Here is a 20,572-nt window from a genome sequence, read left to right as displayed (position 1 = left end):
ATGATGATGATGATGATGATGATGATGATGATGATGATGATGATGATGATGATTTTAGGGACAGGGTCACACTATGTTGCCCAAACTTCAAATTATCCTCCTGCCTCAGCCTCCTAGGTTGCTGGGATACCAGGCAAGAGCCGTCGCGCCTGACTGAAGAATTAATCAGAATACCAGTTTCCTTATTTAAAGCAAAAACTAGAACTTCCAAAGGGAGTATTATTAGAGTGTCTTCTGAATCATCACAAAAATAAAACCTTACATGTGGCATGAAATTAGTGGTAGGTAGACATTACTTTACACATATTATGCCCTCGGCAGAATCCCAGAATGCACCGAGTTGCCTCGTGGAGATTATTTAATCTAATAATTTTTCAAATAAGTAGGAGATAACTCACCCCAAGAATTTCAGACGTGTGAAGGCTTTAAAAATATCGCTACACCCCCGAAAGATATTAAACTAATCCCTTAGGAATTATTTCCTCCCTTGGCTGCTTTCCTCAACCCACTGAAAATCACCGTCTGTGATGAGAACTGCTCCTGGTGACAGTGTTCCTGGTCTGTACCTGTATAGGCAGAGAAAAGGTCCAGAAGCACAAAACATGTCCAACCTATTCATTTGAAGAAGGAAAAAAATGAAAGACAAGGAGAAAAGTTAACTTGATGTGGTCATGGTAAGTTAATGCTAGGAACTACTTCCATTGAACCCAGGTATCTTGATGATGCCGCTTCTTTCAAAACATATTGAATGTTTATAATAGAACAATTTTTGAAGGAAGCATTTCTTAACTTATAATTCTTTTGCAAGCAGTGCTCCCTGTATGTAATAGTATATATAACAGCTTTGTCAAACAAAATATTAAATTGATTTGAATATCCTGTTTTTCTATTCTAAGAAAGAGGTTAATTCATAATGAAAGAGGTTATTTATTTGCATGAGAAAATAACTAGAGAGTTATATGCTGAGTGATGACATTTAAAGATATTCTAATTGTTTTATTTAGATATAAATCACATTTAGTAAAATTCTCCTTTCTTAGGTATACAATTTAAGAACTTTTCACAAGCATTTTCAGGTACATAATCCTGCCACAATCATCACTGAACAAAATTCTCTCATGCCCCTTGGTAGTCAATACCCTTCCCCAACTTTTAGCTCTTGACAACCTTTGATCTAATTTTTACCCTTGATCTAAGCTTTGCCTTTTTCAGATGTCATATAAATGAAATCACTTATGACCTTTTGAGTCTGGCTTATTTCACTTGGCAAAAACCATAGAAAATTTATTCATTTTGGTGCATGTGTTACTTTGTTCCTTTTTTCTCCTGAATAGTGTGCCATTGTAGAGATGTACCACTGTTTGTTTATCCATTCACCAGCTGATGAACATTTGGGTTGTTTCCATTTTGGGGTAATTATGAATAAAACCACTATAAACATTTCTGTACAAATATTTATGTGGACATTTGCTTTCATCTCTCTTTGGTAAATATCTGGAGTAGGATTACTAGGTCATATTTAAGTATGTGTATAACTTTTTTTTTTTATTTTTTATTTTTTGAAACAGAGTTTTGCTTGTCGCCCAGGCTGGAGTGCAGTGGCGCAATCTCGGCTCACTGCAACCTCCACCTCCCAGGTTCACGCCATTCTCCTGCCTCAGCCTCTCGAGTAGCTGGGACTACAGGCGCCCGCCACCGTGCCCAGCTAATTTTTTGTATTTTTAGTAGAGACGGGGTTTCACCGTGTTTGCCAGGATGGTCTCGATCTCCTGACCTCGTGATCCACCCGCCTTGGCCTCCCAAAGTGCTGGGATTACAGGCGTGAGTCACCGCGCCCGGCCGTGTTTAACTTTTAAAGAAACTGTTAAACAGTATCCCAAAGTGGCTGTGCCATCTGGCATTCACACCACTATTTTAAAGGGTTCCAGTTGCTTTGCATCCTCGCCAGAATTTGGTGGTGCCAGTTGTTTGCTTTCTAAATTTTAGTCATTTTAGTAAGTAGGCTGTGGTATACCATTGCAGTTCTAACTAATGATATGGAGCATCCTTTCATGGGCTTCTTTGCTACCCATGTCTCTTCTTTGAAGAAGTATCTTTCAAGTATTTTGCCCATTTTAAATTGGGGTATTCATTTTCTTATTGTTAAATTTAGAGATTTCTTTATATAATCTGTATGCAAGTGCTTTATCATGTATATACTTTTCACATACTTTTGCCCAGTCTGTGGCTTTTTTTTTTTTTTTCATTATTTAGTGTTTTTCAAAGAACAGAAAATTTTAATTTATCAACTTGTTTTTAATTTTATGGTTCACACTCTTTTTATCTCAGAAATCTGTACCAGAAGAAACAAAGACCTTAGTCTACGTTTTCTTCTAGCAGTTGTATATTTTAGGCTTTACTCTTAGTTCTGTAATATATATCTAATAAATTTTGCATATGGTATGGTTTTCCTTTTAAAATCTTTGTTAAAATCATCTTTTTCATAATGATAAAATATTTCTTGTATAATTAATATGACAATGTCATCAACTAGCTTAGCTTTCATTCCAGTAGAAGTGAAGGCACAGAGTGAAGGTTCTCCTCCATAAGGACCTCAGGTTTGTTGAATTTACGTCTATTCTCAGTAGTGCCCATGGCTCAGTGCCCAGTCTTTATACATCATTTAAAGACACAATGTCATGTGTGATCTGGCTTGCCGGTGATTTTCAGTACATGACAAGTCAAAGAGTTTTGGCTCCCAACTATGGTAATTGCATAGACAGTTCCCACTCCAGCTTAGGGTTCCCAGAGCTTACCATCTCCTTACCCAGCTATAGCTGCTGATCTTGGAAAGAAACTTTATAGGGAAGGCCTTCATAATCCCCTCTGGGATTTCTTTGACTACAATCTGCCTTTATATAAATTTTTTTCAAATAAGGACTGTGCATATAAAATACACAGAGAGAAGTAAAAATTAATAATGATCTTTTATTCCTTTCAATCTGAATTTCCTAGAAAAGGACTCAACCTAGAAATTTTGTCTTGCTTTATTAGTGCGTAATAAAACTGTCTTGGCCATCAGGTTTAAAATATTTAGTTTTAATACTTCACTGCCCTAGTGACTGGCCTATATTTTACCAAAGGAACAGTATTATTTTTCTAAGGTATACAGATATGCACTACATTAAGGATTTTCATCTTCTCAGAGATTGGCAAAGTATTTATTCTTGATAATTAAACTAAAGGAGGAGAAAGTGTGCACATCTAGAATAGTTTTGGTAGAAGATATTTGAAATATTAATTCACATGTGTTCTCTCTTCTCTACGTGTCTGATTCCTTTATATCTTCCCTGGGGGTTGGAGGCAGAAAGAGTCAGATCTAAGCAGGATACACATTGCTGCCCGCCAATTTGCTAAAGGTCATTGTAGTCTGGGAAAATAAAAAGGAGGAAGGCACCCAGTAGTCAGAAGGGAGTGTATTGGGAAACTAAGCTGGAGCTGGAGTGTAAGTCAAGTCCCAGATGATCTTACCCGGTTGTGCTGCTGCTATCCAGTCCTTCTTGTAGCCAGTTAGTGAGGCCTGCCACCAGACAGCAGCCTTGACTAACAGCAACTCAGTTTGTCTGTGTTCCAGGACCCAGTTCAGCCCTCCCTACTCCTTCTGCTTCTCTCCATGAAGTCAATCCCAGGAAGTTCAGCAGCCTGGAACTCTTATGGTTCCTCCACGATAAGACGGTGGGGCCCTGAACATCTGTAGTGACAGCATGAGAGGGCAATACTCATCCCTGATGAAGGAAGAACCAGATAAGGCCAATTTGATTGAAAGCTTCCACTAAGCTAGGGCAGTGTTGGCCACAGAGACCTTGTGACTGCGGACGGTTGATGCCAACACATATATATACCTCACATAGTGTCTGAGTAGCTACCACCTGTCCCTTCACTAGGTAGCCATCACAGTCAGTTTCACCTAGTGCCCTGGACCAAGAGCCAGATGGTGGGGAGAGCTCCAGTGCCTCCCAGGAGCTTTCTTTAGAATGCACACAAATAGGAAAAAGACAAAACAAGTGAAAGACAAAGAACTTTGAAAACAGAGAACTACACTTGACTGCCGGGAAGGAGAATGGTGACAGCTGGAGAAAAATTGAACAACAAATTTGGGCATTATAGGGCTGTTCAAGGCTTTATGGGTGGGAAAAAAAATTGCTTCCTTCTCAATTTTTGCACACTGGCTTCCAATGATTTGAATTGCGTCTCTCAATATTACTTTTAAATTTTCAGGAGACACAATCTGGTTGATTTAGGTATCTATTCCTAATCAAAGTAGGCTAGAGAGGGTGGGTCACATTGTTCAAATGTGGCTGCCACAGAGTTTATATCTGTGGTGTGTGCCTGTGGTCCCAGCTACTTGGGAGGCTGAGGCAGGAGAATCACTTAAGCCCAGGAGTTCAAGACTAGCCTGAAAATATAGTGAGACCCTATCTTAAAAAAAAAAAAAAAAAAAAAAAAAAAAGTTGGTAATCACCAAATCAAACTACCCCAAAATGTACTACTTTAGCAAATCTATCCTAAGTTATATCAACGAGGAAAATTATTATCTGTTTCCCTGTGCTAGGAATATGGTTTGCCTATTATCGTTTAAGGACGTGTCTTAAACTATGCCTTCTTTCTTCACCTCTTGAGGTTAAGTAACTTTTTCCTCCTTTCTGTAATAGCTCAGATATTCTGCTGGGTGAAGGTTAAGTATCAACATAGCCTTAATGTGAGATACAACAAGAAACCCAGACAAATCCGAAGGTGTCACACGAGATCTTATTTAACAGACATCATGGGCGGCAACTTTCCTCCACTCCCTGGTTCCTCTCTGTGGCTTTTGTGTCAGAAACACAACTCTTCCACTTATACTAAATGTCTCCACAATCATCATCAGCCCCAAAAATCCCTGTACTGAATTCTCCTTCTCAGTCCAAATCCACTGAGGGTTCATCTGTATTCCAAGAGAACTTTGTTTTCTTTTTCTTCCTTTCCTTCAATCCTTTTAATCCTCTAGTTCAAGCAATTAGCTCTACAAATATTAGCTGCAATCAAGGTCTAGCACATGTGGTAATTTTCCCTCTAATAAATCAATCAATTCTTTCCATGGAGTGTTTTTTTCCCTTACAGTCATTAGAAAATTACAATGCTACTTGAAGATCACCAGCAACTTGAATTAGTCAAGGCACGTCAATCAAATTTGCCAGATTTTGCTTTAAAGATGAGAAAAATGGGGTAGATTTACAAAGGCCTCTTGTCTTAGAATAGGAAGCTTGATAGACCCTTGTTGAATCTGTTAGAGAGGCCTTGGAGTATAATGATCCATTTGGAGGAAAATCAAAATCAGTACTACCAGTGACAAATCAGACAAAAACATAGAACCTCTCATTAAATAATCTAAAAATTAATAATTGGAATAATCAGCCATGCAGTGTCCCTGGGCAATGCAATATTCTGTAATAGCTAATAGGTTAGCACAGCAAAGAAAAAAGAGACATAATCTAGCAAATGACCAAATTGCAGTTCTATGGCTTATTAAAATTTTTTTTTTCTTTAGTTAAATAGGAACTAAAGGAGCCAAACTGTGCTTCTCAGAGCTGTCTTTCACGCTGGGGATAGGGCACTCTAGGGAGTAGGGAGCTGGGGAGCGCAGTGACAACTCCTTGACCACCCACCCTCCCAGTATAGTAGCTTAGTTTTTGTCTTATTTGTCATGAGTTGTGTTGAGGCAATGGTTTCTCTTCTTGAAAATGATTTGAGAATCACCTATGCAGCCCAGACCACTCTTTTCATAAATATGTAAAATTAATGCCAGAGAAGGAATTCTTAATTTAGCGATAGAGCTGGAAATAGACTCTGGACAGGATCTTCCCATGCCATGCCATACTGTCTCTTATACTTGGGGAACAAATCAGGTGAGAATTTGCATGCCTTTGGAATGGGGCTTCGTTTTTTTTCTTTTTTTTTCCAAATGGTTATAAGGAAAAACTGATGCAGCCAAGTTAGTGTGAGAAGAGGCACAAATGCTACACTGGAAGTGAAAACAGAGTCTGCAATTGTGCTCCTTTCTCTACAGACTCTCTAGTCACTCTGAAGAATTATATCATTATCCAGCACCTGAAAGGGGTCAGAGGAGGGGGAGGCCTAGTTCCATTTTCTTATGTCACCAAGTGTATTCCTATTAAGATTGAGAGAAGTAAAGATTTCAGCAGGATACTTGGTGAAAACTTGCTGACATTAATGACTCAAATTCTCAGAGAGACTGCAAGGAAAATGGTGTCATCACTGTCATTCAAGACATTTAAGATGAAATTTCAAAAGAAGGCTGTCAGGCATAATGACTGCCAGGTTCCATTATATCATTCTCAGAGGGTGGATCACACACACTACTACGCAGCCTGTGGGTGGCTGATGCTGAAGTTTGAAAGGAAGCTGCATGGAGAAGAGGCGAGGGGGGGCTGCCTCACATGAACAGGATACAGTACCATTGATATTCACATGGTGATTTGGGGGTAATTCTATGAATCGGGGCCTGGCTTTTAGTTGTGGATATGCTGAAACCTAGTGCTGAAAAAATGTAGGAAAGTTTGAGCTGTAAATGATAATGCCCATTTATTAATTTGCTATGAGCATATTCCTCTCCAGCGACCCAGATGCTCATGTCTGTGTGCATTCCAGCACTGAGATGCCTGCAAAGCCTAGTTTGTAATCAGAAGGTAGCTATGTGAAAAGGAGATAAGGGCAGTGGCTTCCAACCTTGGCTGCACAACGCAATCACCTGGGGTGACTCAACGCTAAGGCCATACTCGAAAATCAGATAAATCTGAATCTCAGGGATGAGGACACAGACATCAGTACTTTTAAAATCTTCTCGAGTGATTCTAATGAGCAGCAAAACTCAGAACCACTATGTCAGAGCAAAGGGTGAGGTTTTAGGCCTCAAAGGGTGAGCCTCACCCTTTCCACTCAGGGACCTTTTATGTTATAGACCAGTGGGTTTGGTTTGGTTTTGTTTTAAATCAGGAGTAGACATAGGTTTGCCAGTTTCTAAATTTGTCAAATAAAATCATTAAAAATTCAACTACCATCATCTCATTTAAGAAAGAAAAATTTAACAATAAAAATTAGGAAGGGCCTAATTTCAGGATATAACAGTAACTCAGTATGTTGTATTTATTTTTCCCATGCCTCTACAGATGAGTGAATATGTCACTACAGACTGATGCAAACTTAAGAACTGATGTGATCTAATTGCTCTCTACACCCATAATCAAGGCTTTCCTCCTTGGACAGCTTTAGATATACTTGACTGAGTTTGGGTTAATTAAACCACTGTCCTATGGTAACTATCCTTCTCTTGCCATATCCTTTTGTAGAGGTTATTAATAGTATTGATTAAGTTATAGGTGATTTCTTCTCCCAGGCTTTGGAAATGTTCTGTCTCTTCCAATTACAGAATATGTTGATTTAGTCATCTCAACTCTGCTTAGACATCTTAAACTAAGTTTTCTGGGGTGACCGTGGCACATATATACCCAAATAACCACTTATTGGGGGCACTGGCACCCACTTGTTTTGCTAGTGGGCCATGATAGCAATTATTCTAAATCCAGTAGAGAATTCATTAGAGAGCCAAATAAACTGCGATGAGTTGCTTATTCTGTGTTAAGTTATACAAAATAAAAAAGACTTACTAATATTGTAAACTTTATTTTAAGTGCCTCTTTGGTATTTCTATATAGCCAGTTCTTCTGTGGCCATGTTTTTATTGCCCCTCGTCTCCCCAAAGGTACACTGGCATTCTAGAATGAGTTCTATACTTAGTTGTCTGTCCTTAATGAGACTGGCTGTTGCCACTCCTAGGAGAGGCGAGCTGTGAGAGAAGTTTACTCCGAGTCTATACCTCAAAGTTCCCTTCAAAGTGTGCATAATGTAGAGACCCATTTATGCTGAAATGGTGTGAAATAAGTCTTCATTTATTAATTTCCTCTAAGCTGTCATACTTAAAGGTGGATCAAAAGAATAGAAGCTAGCATACACACGTGCTTTTGGCCAACTGCAAAAATTCTGTTTACTGATGTCTGTGTTCTTCAAACACTCAAGATGTGTAACTAATAATGGGCTAGTCTGCCCCTGTTACTCCCAGACAAACCCAACTCAAACTGAAGTGTTTGCCATCTTTTCAAGGTCTAAGCTTTGCTTAGAATAGAACATCAACCTCAGAAGTAGAAGACCTGGATTTGAATCCCAGCTCCACTACTCTGTTCAGCAAGTTGCTTAAACTCTCTGAGCCTCAAGTTCCTTATATATAAGATAGGAATAATTTCTTTTTCTTCTTCTGTCTTCTTTCTTATTCTTCTTCCTTCTTCCCTCCTCCTCCTCCTCCTCCTTTTCTCCTCCTCCTTCTCCTCCTCCTCTTTCCTCTCCTTCTTCATTATACGATAATTATGAGAATTATGTAAGATAATTTGGGTAGAATACTTCGCAAGTTGCCAGCCATAAGTTCTTACTAAACATTAACTTTGTAGGTCAGAGCTCAGGACAATAACGTGGCATTAAATAGACATTCACTAGACACTTACACACACACACACACACACACACACAGAGAGAGAGAGAGAGAGAGAGCCTTGTGTCTGCAGAACGAGGAATCCCATTGGAAATGTAAAGTTAAAAAGCTGTTACTGAATTCTGAACTTTAGTTTCCAGGTCTTGACCATGTAACTGGACCTACCTGCTACTTAATCTTTGCTCATAACTGTTTCTGATCTCCCAAACAGATTACCTTTGCTGAGACCTGTGCATTTTTATGATGAATCCATAGAGTCACCTATCTGACCACCATCCGTCCTTCTATCAATATGTCCTTATCTTTACAGATCCTGGTATTTCTTGGACCCAGAAACACATTCCCTTGCTATTATCCTAAAGCAGCTAAGCTTGTTAAAGGAAAGCATTTAGAAATCTAGATATTTGCTCCTGCATTTTCATATTTCTGTAAGCCAAGAAAAATTTGAACCAAATTCTCTATTGATACATCAGGTATAAACCATGGATCTGGGAGAAATTAAGTTGGAAGGACTAGAACCCACGGTTGGTCTAGAGCCCTTAATATTCATATAGAACCCAATTCTGTTTAATATTTTTATGCTGCTGTAATTAAAAAATTTTGACATCAATTATCAATACATGTACATATGTTCTCCCTATCTCTGCTAAAGCTCCTTCCCCCACCACCAAAAACAATAACAAATAAAAACAAAAATGAAAACATCGATAAATGAACTTCTCAAGTTGCTGAAAATTTACCATCAGATTCAAGCCTGTTTCTGAAAGTTTCAACTCACCCAATCAGACAAAAGGCTGAGGAAGGGAAACATTTATCAAGTTACACGGGGGACTCCATCTGTTATCTTAGACCTTTGTTACCAAGTGACACAGAGGAGATACTTGAAGGCAGTTTGAAAGACTTTTATTTTACAGATTCTTCATCCAAAGATTTTCAACTAGGGAGAAGAAGCAGCAGAAAAGGAGAAAAGCCAAGTATGAGTGATGAAGATGCCTTCGTCTACTGACATTTAACCTGGCGAGAACCATCAATGGTGAAATTGCCTTTTCAGCTGGGATCTGTCTGTTCAGCTTCTGTAATAAATGCAGTCAAAGGGGCAGTCCCTTCCCATTGCTCACAAAGGTCTTGTTTTTGAACCTCGCCCTCACAGAGGCCGTTTCTCATCATGCCAAGTCAACAGAAGAAAATCATTTTTTGCATGGCTGGAGTGTTAAGCTTTGCATGTGCCCTCGGAGTTGTGACAGCCTTGGGGACACCGTTGTGGATCAAAGCCACTATCCTCTGCAAAACGGGAGCTCTGCTCGTCAATGCCTCAGGGCAGGAGCTGGACAAGTTTATGGGTGAAATGCAGTACGGGCTTTTCCACGGAGAGGGCGTGAGGCAGTGTGGGTTAGGAGCAAGGCCCTTTCGGTTCTCATGTAAGTAGCAATTGCATTTGAATTATTTAATACTTTAGGCAGGCTCTTCCCAGTGTTGTAAGGAATTATATTTGACAGTTTTGCCCTGTTTATTGCAGGACTTTTTAAACTGGTGTGAACCATATGAAAAACCTATGACTCTGAGCAATTTCTTCTTCCTAGTTTTTATTATTTTATACTTGCTCTCTTTATTATAACATAGAGTTAATTCATTGTTACATAATTAAGGTTTTTGGAAATATTAGCAGTTAAGATTCGTAAGTATTAATATTTACGTAAGAAATTATGGAGTCTTTTTTAAAAAGTAAACTTGGGGAAATAGGAAAGCTGTAAAGAATTATCTTTATGCCTTTTGTTCTTTATAAAAAGAACCAAGGTCATGGGCTCCCTACTTAACCCTACCTGCTTTGCCACCTTTTTCATGATTTTTTTCCTGCTCCCCACTCCCTCCCATTATTTCTGCTAAGACCTTTGCTGCTGCTAAATATTCAGTTTTCATTTTTAACTAATCTGGAATCATTTGGCTGTAGAAACTTAAAATGATCTGCTGTCCTAAATGGGAAAGAAATGGATGCCTATTTAGTATAGAAAATTTTAAACTGATTGACCTGCAAATCATGTAAAGAATATGAGATTTTCTTGTCTTGATTTTTGTGAAATGGAAGTGTTATCCACAGTATTTATAACCTGTTTATCTTAAGAAGAGAATTTTTAAAAATTACCATGTGAATGGGCAACTCATTAAATGAAAATTAATAAGAAGTCATTTGTTGTATCTCTCACAACACACATTCAGAAGTTATTATTATTTCAGAAGGGCTGGTTTGGAACAATCTTATGAAGACACAGTCAGTAAATTACTGCATAAATCACTCTTCAGGAAAGGAGGTTACCAATTGAAGCATTTAAAATGAATTATTGTTTTGCCCAGGTTTTTTTTTTTTCCTTCTAGTATAGGTAGAAGGGTAAATTAATTGAATTTATTATTAACATATGCAGTGCCTAATTAAATTTCAGTGCTGGTCTATTTATATTTCTGCGACATTCCTTGTATCTTCTTAGCAGTCATTGGACACCAACCTTCAGCTCACATAGGTTACTAAGTGATATGAATTTTCATAGGGCTCCAGAAAATTTCCAAGAGTTAGTCATCAACTTTTTAATCGATGAAGTGGATACCAGGTCTTTTCACTGAATGGCTTTTATTCATTAAGGTAATGGGGCTGTTAGAGTTACTTAGTTTTCCTTGGGAAGGGGGAGGAAGAAAACAAAGCAGAATGTCATGTGATATGCAACTGTATTAAAAAAACCGAAAAGGAAAAAAGATGAGAGCGATGATTTAACCATGAGTCACCGGCAGCCAAGGCGTGAGTAAAACTTCTCACAAATGAATTTAGACAAAAGCAAAAATACTGGTGAATTTTCTGGAGCCTTTACATTTTCTACAGTGAAATGGAGATAAACTTTACTCATGCCATATGTTTCAAAACAATAATAAGATGTTTTCTGAACACTTACTACATGCTAAGCACTTTATATGCTTTGTCTCATTTAATCCTTACACAGCCACATTCTTCTGGGGTTCAGTGAGTGATTTTTGTGGTTGTGTCCTAAACTGGTCCTGTCTAGGATGAAGTTGTTCTAATTGGATACCCCTCCCTTTGCTTTCTGTGAGGACTCACAGAACTGGTGGGGTTTAAACAGTACTCTCACTTATCTCACAGAATTGCATTAGTTCCCAGATACCCCTAACATTCTCCCCCTAGCCTAGTGAGGAAATTCTTCCATTTACTTGTTTGTTCTGCAGTGACAGCTCCATCTATATACAATCGACTATACATATTAAGTGTACTGTAAATACTATACATGTTAAAACCTCATTAATTTTGGTGAGGCCCAGCAAAGAATACTAACAGTATAGCTTTTTTTTTTTTTTTTTTCCCTAAGCATAAAAGTATCTTTTTCAATGCAGCATGAGAGAGAGTTGGGAAAATGAAAATAAACAGATCCAATGGACTCCCCAAAGAGCATAATACTCATTTAAATAAACACCCCTCTCAGTGTTAAAACTTCCTAATCAACATGCCTTTGGGACACATTGCACCCTTAAAGTTTACACTCCCATTGCAATGCAGCTTCATGGTTCACATTTTTTCCATTCAAAATGTCATTACCCTGTCAATGATGTTTCATCAACGTTTGCTTGGATGAGAATCCTCTGATATTCTTCCTGATAGAAATGTATAAGCCCTGTTCATATAAATGAATAAAAGGTCTAGCCTTATTTTCTCAGTAGTGGCTTCCTTGGAGCAAAAATCAGGGACCTCCAGAGAGCTCAGGTGAATCACTCTTTTCTGTTTCTTCCAGAGCCCAACTTCTAATTAGTGCACAATTCATTTCCCAGAATGTCTTCTTTCTTATTTTGCCTTTAGAAAGTTGTTAAGCAAACATTTGAATTCACAGAATCTTACCAGTGTAGAAGGAATGGAAAAGGTAACTTATCAAGGTAAAAATCACTTCGTGGCCAGTTTTCTGGGCTCACTGCAACCTCCCCCTCCTGGGTTCAAGCGATTCTCCTGCCTCAGCCTCCCAAGTAGCTGGGACTACAGGCATGTGCCACTACGCCCAGCTAATATTTTTTGTGTTTTTAGTAGAGACAGGGTTTTACCATGTGGGCCAGGCTGGTCTCATGGCCAGTTTTCTTTGTGTTTTCATGTTATCATCAATTAATAGGAATTTATATTTCAGTTCTGTTAGGTGGATAAACACTATTTTGCATACCTAAACTTTTCATTTATATCAGCATTGCCCAATAAAAATATACTACCAGCCACAAATGCAAGCCATATATGTACTTTTAAATGTCCTAGTAGCCACACTAGAAAACAAAAGTAAAAAGGAACAGATGAAATTAATTTTAATGATTTTTTTAAACCCAAGATATCAAAAATCTTATCATTTTAACATATAATCAAAAATTTATTGAGATGTTTTACATTCTTTTATTCTTGATGCTGTCTTGGAAATCTAGAGTGTATTTTACATTTATATTACATCTACTTCAGTCTAGCCACATTTCACATGCTCATTTTTTTATGTGTGATTTTAAGGAGAAGAGAGTTTAATAGGCAAGAAAGAAAAAAGAGGCAGAAGGAAAAGGTTCCCCCATACAGAGACAGAGGTTGGCGGGGATTCCAAAGCCAAAAGAGGAGGTCCCTAAGTGTGGTGGACACCAGCCAGGTATATATGCAGAGTCTGAAGGAGGTGATGTCTCATTTGCCTAGGGTCACATGCTCATTTTTATGGCTACTGTATTGGTCAGTACAGATTTAGATGGGGATTTGCTCTGAACAAGTTGGTCATTGATGGTGTTCATATTCTGATTGAATTTTTCCTGGGTTCTGCTGTATAAGTCCATGTGTGTTATTTTCATGTGCAATGCTTGCATCACTTTTAAAACCCAGATATATGGCATAACATGAGAATGAAAAATGGACCAGAAAAATAGTTTGGCAATGTAGTCATGTTTGTTCCTATTAAATGTTCCCTGTTGACCACTCTATCTCTTTTAATTATAACATGAATCTGCCCTGCCAGCATGCACAGTTATGCTGGGAAAACTTCTGCCTCATTTACTCTGGCTGATTCTCAACCACTTATGGGTCAGTGGTTCATTTTCTAGAGGTCACCAGCATTCATACCTAGCACACAATTTCATTTATTATAATGAAGGAATGTTTTCCTTTCAAAGAGGCACAACTGGTGGGCTTAATTTTTCTTAATATGTCACCTGTAAAATTTTAATGATGATGTTTAAACTCTAAATGTAGCCATCAAGACAAAAACTTCCAATTTTGAGCTCAGTGTGTGTGGGTGGGTTTCTGTTTTGGTAATTTGAAACATTGCAGAATATCATCAAAATATGATACCCAAGAATCATATGGTATCAATCATTCCTAGATATACTGATCTATTCATTGCCAAGACAGTTCATGAGCTGGTAAAAACATATGGAATTATTTTCTTAAAATGTGAAAAATAAAATTTAACCAATCATGTATCACAGCTTGCAACTTTAGTCGTACTTTGAAAAGCATTTTAATTTGGACCTCATGATAGAAAATTTATAAAAAGCTGAACAGAAATTAGTTCACTTCATATTTTAGAAAAGCAGCATTTCTTTACTAAATGAGGCATTTGACCCAGATTGGAGAGAAAATGTTGAAACTACTTCTATGAGCAAGCAGGTGGCTTCTCAAACACGTGTTGGGATAAAATGGTTGGGGCTCAGGGACTCAGTGCCTGTCACTGACAGTTGGTACTCTCTATCTCCATAGTCTCCTCCAAGTGTGACTCTTGTCTTTTGCTGACCTGACCTGCCCCAGGTGTCTCACTGATCATGACTCTGCACACCTGCATCTCTCCTATCACCCTGCCTATGGCAAAACTACAAAGGTCTTTGATGTGGCTCTGTCTGATATCCTGTGTTTCCTCCTATGGTCTGTGTGGAAGCAGGTATGGGGGTGTGCAGAGGGGAAGCCTATGAAGTCCATCTGCAAAGACTACTTGGTTAGAGGAAGAGGGAAAGAAGCCATACTCACCATTTCACCAGCAAGCATGGGCTCTTCTGCTTTTTAGCTTAGGGGTCCTGTTGTCTAGCCTCACTCACCTATTAAAACAGTCCAGCAAATAGAGGTTTTGTTTACCTCCTATTAAAAAAAGAGGCAATTAATGGAATAGAAGATAATAATGTGTGAGAAGCACTATTGTGAAAGAAAAACCTTCAGCTTCTCTCAGCCAAATAATTGTTTCCTCCTTTGTCCTTCCCAGACCTTGATGTTTGCTCTATTATTTCAAAACAACTATATTATAAATATTTGAGAATGTATATTTCTCTGCAAGGAGATCTTAATCCCCAAGAAGGCGGGAGCTGTGTATTATTCATCCCACTGCTCCTTCACACCAGGGTCTCAGACAGTGCATGGCCCAAATAGGTACCAATAAATATTTGGTAAACTGACACTATTGAAATTAAGAAACCTGAATTTGAGGTGAGTCTCTGCCACTCACAAGAGATTACACTTAGAAAATTCCATCACTTCATTGATTTTCAGTTCTTGCATCTGTATATGGGAGATGATACTAGGTGATTTCTGACATCTCTTACCATTTAAATGCTCTGTGATCTATATAATGAGGGACTGGCTGTTCTAGACAAGTTCCTTACAGCTTTATAGTTGCATAACCCTTCTAATCTTAGTCACATGATGACTCCACTGACAGATTTTTGGCCACCATCATTAGACATGCTGAGTTACGTGTGCCTTTGCTCTGATCCTCAAAACTCATGATTTTTAAAGTATTCTGAAATGTCTACCATTTATCAGGATCCAGATGGATTTCATGACTAAAGTGGATGTTTCTTTTCTCTCCCATTACAATCTTTTACTTTTTGTGTGGGAAATTGCATGTTAAAGAAAGGGAAATTGAAGAATGGGATGCTTTGGAATTCTGGTAAGATGGATTAGTGGGTTCCAGAATGTGGGAGCAGCCACAAATACTGAAAAACATGAGATGGTATTATTGAGAAAGCACAAATGGAAGAAGGTCAAAAGCAAGAAGAAGCTGACATCCTACTTCCTCCCATTTTTGCTTTCTCTGTTTTTCCAAGAAACTCCTCTTCCAACCTCGCTGAAAAACTCCACTTTCCTAAATCTAATTTCTTAAATTGATAACGGCAAGAAGTTAGGAATGACCAGTATGTTTAACACTCCAAGAGTATTTGTTTTGTTTCATTTTGAGACTGCGTCTCACTCTGTCATCCAGCATGGAGTGCAGTGGTGCGATCGCAGCTCACTGCAGCCTTGACCTCCCCTTCCTGAGGGATCCTCCCACCTCAGCCTCCTGAGTAGATGGGACCACAGGCATGTGCCACCACACCTGGCTAACTTAAAAGAATTTTTTTTTTTGGTAGAGGTGGGGTTGCCCAGGCAGACCTCAAACTGCTGGGCTCAAGCAATCCCCCTGCATTGGCCTCCCAAAGTACTAGGATTATGGGCATAAGCCACTATGCCTGGCCTCTCCAAGGGCTTTCTTTACCCAGAAGAGGAACTTGGCAGAAATTATCCCCCAATTGGTGAGGAATATGGAGAAAATGACTTTGAGGAAAGGAACTTCTGGTTCTGCCTACCTAATCCAGAAAAGAAGTTTTACTTCTCCCTTCCCCTAGTAACTATCTTCCCATATTCATATAAAAAAGTACAGAATCAACATTGTTCAAGAATTATAATTTTGCATATATGCACACGTACACATGCACACCCATATACCTTCCCTCCCTTTAAATCATCCCACACCCTAATAGTAGTAAAATCACTGACTTGAGCATACCTGGGAGAGGAAGAGGAGTCTGACAGGGGCAAGTCCTAAGTGGCACTTCTGAAACTTAACCCTGGTGTACGCACTTTACCTATTGCAGGATGACTCCACAACTGTTCTCACAATTTGCTGCTCTGCTTTCTTTTCTAATTTCTGAAGGTGACTTATCTTCCCCAAGGACTCTCAGACTTCTCAGAAGAAAAAAGTATTAGGTGGGTCTCTGCCAGTCACAAAAGATTAGACTTTGAGAATGATAAAAGTATATCAGATTATACTCATTAATATTGAATTACTTTAATTAATATTATGATATTGATAAAAGCAATGTTCAATAATGAATACTATTTGTACCTCATAGGGGCCAGGCATTTTGTATGTATTATCTACAACCCTTACATGGGAGATGTTATGATGCTATTTCTCTTGAAGAAATATGGAAACTGGAAACAGAGAGGTCACAACAATTTTCCAGAGTCACATAGCTAGTAGGCAGCAGAGTTGGGATTCAAATTCAGATGCATATGATAGATCATGCTCTTCCTCTGCTACATTTTGCCCCCTTAGAATATGAAAAAAGGATACAAAGTGATGAAGAAAATATGTAAGATTATTCTTCAATTTCACCATCTATTTTTTTAAAGTTTTTAAAATTATACTCTAAATTCTGAAATACATGTGCAGAACGTGCAGGTTTGTTACATAGGTATACACGTGCCATGATGGTTTGCTGCACCCATCAATCTGTCATCTACATTAGGTATTTTTCCTAATGCTATCCCTCCACTAGCCCTCCAACCCCTGACAAGCTCCGGTGTGTGATGTTCCCCTCCCTGTGTCCTTGTGTTCTCATTGTTCAGCTCCCACTTATGAGTGAGGACATGTGGTGTCTGATTTTCTGTTCCTGTTAGTTTGCTGACAGCGATGGTTTCCAACTTCATTCACTTCGATGCAAAGGACATGAACTCATCCTTTTTATGGCTGCATACCATTCCATGGCGTACATGTGCCACAATTTCTTAATCCAGTCTACCCCTGATGGGCATTTAGATTGGTTCCAAGTCTTTGCTATTGTGAACAGTGCTGCAGTAGGCATATGTGTGCATGTGTCTTTATAGTAGAATGATTTATAATCCTTTGGGTATATACCCAGTAATGAGATTGCTCGGTCAAATGGTATTTCTGGTTCTAGGTCCTTGAGGAATCGCCACACTGTCTTGCACAATAGCTGAACTAATTTACACCCCCACCAACAGCGTAAAAGCGTTCCTATTTCTCCACATCCTCTCCAGCATCTGTTGTTTCCTGGACTTTTTAATGATCGCCATTCTAACTGGCGTGAGATAGTATCTCATTGTGGTTTTGATTTGCATTTCTCTAATGACCAGTGATGATGAGCTTTTTTTCATATGTTTGTTGGCCGCATAAATGTCTTCTTTTGAGAAGTGTCTGTTCATATCCTTCTCCCACTTTTTGATGGGTTTTTTTTTTTTTTTTTCATATAAGTTTGTTTAAGTTTCTTGTAAATTCTGGATATTAGCCCTTTGTCAGCTGGGTAGATTGCAAAAATTTTCTTCCATTCTGCAGGTTGCCTGTTCACTCTGATAATAGTTTCTTTTGCTGTGCAGAAGTTTTTTAGTTTAATTAGTTCCTATTTATCAATGTTGGCTTTTGTTGCCATTGCTTTTTGTGTTTCAGTCATGAAGTCTTTGCCCATGCCTATGTCCTGAATGGTATTGCCTAGGTTTTCTTCTACGGTTTTTATGATTTTAGGTCTTATGTTTAAATCTTTAATCCATCTTGAGTTAACTTTGTATAAGGTGTAAGGAAGGGGTCCAGTTTAGTTTTCTGCATATGGCTAGCCAGTTTTCCCAACACCATTTATTAAATAGGGAATCCTTTCCCCATTGCTTGTTTTTGTCAGGTTTGTCAAAGATCAGATGGTTGTAGATGTATGGCATTATTTCTGAGGCCTCTATTCTGTTTCATTGGTCTCTATATCTGTTTTGGTACCAGTACCATGCTGTTTTGGTTACTGTAGACTTGTAGTATAGTTTAAAGTCAGGGAGCATAATGCCTCCAGTTTTGTTCTTTTTGCTTAGGATTGTCTTGGCTGTGTGGGCTCTTTTTTGGTTCCATACGCAATTTAAAGTAGTTTATTTTCTAATTCTGTGAAGAAAGTCAATGGTAGCTTGATGGGAAAGCATTGAATCTATAAGTTACTTTGGGGGGTATGGCCATTTTCATGATATTAATTCTTCCTATCCATGAGCATGGGACGTTTTTCTATTTGTTTGTATCCTCTCTTATTTCTTTGAGCAGTGGTTTGTAGTTCTCCTTGAAGAGGTCCTTCACTTCCCTTGTAAGTTGGATTCCTAGGTATTTTATTCTCTTTGTAGCAATTATGAATGGAAGTTCACTCATGATTTGGCTCTCTGTTTGTCTGTTATTGGTGTATAGGAATGCTTGTGATTTTTGCATATTGATTTTGTATCCTGAGACTTTGCTGAAGTTGCTTATCAGCTTAAGGAGATATTGGGCTGAGATGATGGGGTTTTCTAAATATACAATTATGTCATCTGCAAACACAGACAATTTGACTTCCTGTCTTCCTATTCGAATACCTTTATTTCTTCCTCTTGCCTGATTGCCCTGGCCAGAACTTCCAATACTGTGTTGAATAGGAGTGTTCACCATCTATTTTAAGAATAGTATTGAAGTCTCACAAAAGCTGGTTCTCATGTAACTATCTGAGAGTATTTGGCCTGATGACTTGAATTCATTCATTGCCTTTTTATTTCACATTTTAGTGATCCTGATGTCTAAATCTTAATCTTTGATCCTCGCAAGGTAAAATAGCCAAGTCAGGACTGTTTAATAATATTGGTTGAGGAAGTCACATGCTTATGATCAATCTTTGGGTTTTGTAATTATATTACCTTAATGTTGGCAGTTTAGGTGTAAGGCAGAGATATCTGATCACATGTGTGGTTAGCTAATTTAAGATCACTGCCCACTAAAATCTTCATGGTATGATCTTCAAAGTTAGCTACTCTGACCACAGCAATGATTTCACCACAGAAACTTCCAAAATGGCAGACTCTTTCCTGAGGTGGAATGAACAGTTTTAAAACAGAGTCAAGGACTAAAAGAAAAGCAGGCACATAGCATTTGATTCATTTCAAAAACTAGTATTGTATTGAGAGCCAAGGGAACAGAATTGTAGCATCAATGAAAATCTTGCTTGAAAAAAATAAAATAAAAACAAAAGTTCATTTTTATCTCTGAAATATATTAAGGGTTTCATAAAGTTACAGGTGTATTTTTAAAAAAACAAAACTGATATACATTAAACTGACAAATTTGCCTCTCATCTCATCATGCAGCTAAACAGAACCGTCTATGGTGATATACACTCTTATTAGAGGTATGATAGAACTGACTAATAGCAAACTTTGTACCTGTAGACTAATTTATGCAGGGTTCATATTTCGCTCCCTCTCAGCATGTTATAACTGTGGCAAAGCCATTCTCAGAAGTTATTACCCCAACATAATCATACCCCTGTGGAATCGGTGCAGTTAAATGGGTTCTGTTATCAGAGACACATACGTGCCACAGCAGATGTCGTCCCTAAGCCACCATGGGTGATTAAGACTCACTGATGGGGCTGCCTCTGAATAGGCTTGAGTGAGGTGGATACACTTCAGCTGAGAGGAATTCAGGTAAGGGGCTGAGAAAATCAGATTTTGAATGGTTTTATCATACCATCAGGTCTCCTTCTTTTAAGTGCTGGGGTCATGGATTTCATTCAACCTGACTACATAGCCTTTGGAAGCTTGGCTCAATACCTAAGTGTGAGATTATGGGTGATATTAAAGGAGATGAATGCATTAAGCTGATGTCAGAGAATGTCTTTTACTGGATTTTCATAATGACTGTCTGCAGATGGGCTGAGGGGAAAGTCAGATCAAGAGCATTTCTGTAAGAAGAAAGAAATCTTCCCTCTTATTCTCTTTCAAGAAAATGAATAGCTGAGCACCAAGAGGCCAAATACTTTTATAAAAAACACATCCTTTTATGTAGAGAAGGACAAGTTGAGACGAAAAACAGGACCTCTGAAACTGCCTTTAGAGCTTTAATCTAGGAAGAAATTGCTGCACCATTGCTGACATCATTATCAGAGGCTGCCTTAGTTCTG

General features: G+C 38.4%; 1 protein-coding gene and 1 long non-coding RNA gene across 3 annotated transcripts in view; one reads left to right on the top strand and one right to left on the bottom strand.

Moving 5' to 3' along the window:
- The window catches only part of LOC111555756, a 105,403-nt gene extending 95,629 nt beyond the window's left edge, over positions 1-9,774 (bottom strand). The window contains exon 1 of the long non-coding RNA XR_002735637.1: positions 9,357-9,774. This is a non-coding gene — a long non-coding RNA (uncharacterized LOC111555756). The remainder of the gene's footprint in view (positions 1-9,356) is intronic.
- The window catches only part of CLRN1 (clarin 1), a 45,402-nt gene continuing 34,531 nt past the window's right edge, over positions 9,702-20,572 (top strand). The window contains exon 1 of one of the 2 annotated variants that reach the window (XM_023232073.1): positions 9,702-9,996. In XM_023232073.1, the coding sequence (XP_023087841.1) occupies positions 9,744-9,996 (253 nt within the window). In that variant the 5' untranslated portion in view covers positions 9,702-9,743. The remainder of the gene's footprint in view (positions 9,997-20,572) is intronic. The other variant, XM_023232072.1, reaches the window with a different exon arrangement.

Source organism: Piliocolobus tephrosceles, chromosome 2, assembly GCF_002776525.5.
Source record: "Piliocolobus tephrosceles isolate RC106 chromosome 2, ASM277652v3, whole genome shotgun sequence".
In the NCBI taxonomy this organism is placed as follows: domain Eukaryota; kingdom Metazoa; phylum Chordata; class Mammalia; order Primates; family Cercopithecidae; genus Piliocolobus; species Piliocolobus tephrosceles.
Note: the sequence above shows the minus strand (reverse complement) of the source record. Positions and strands in the feature narration are given on the sequence as shown.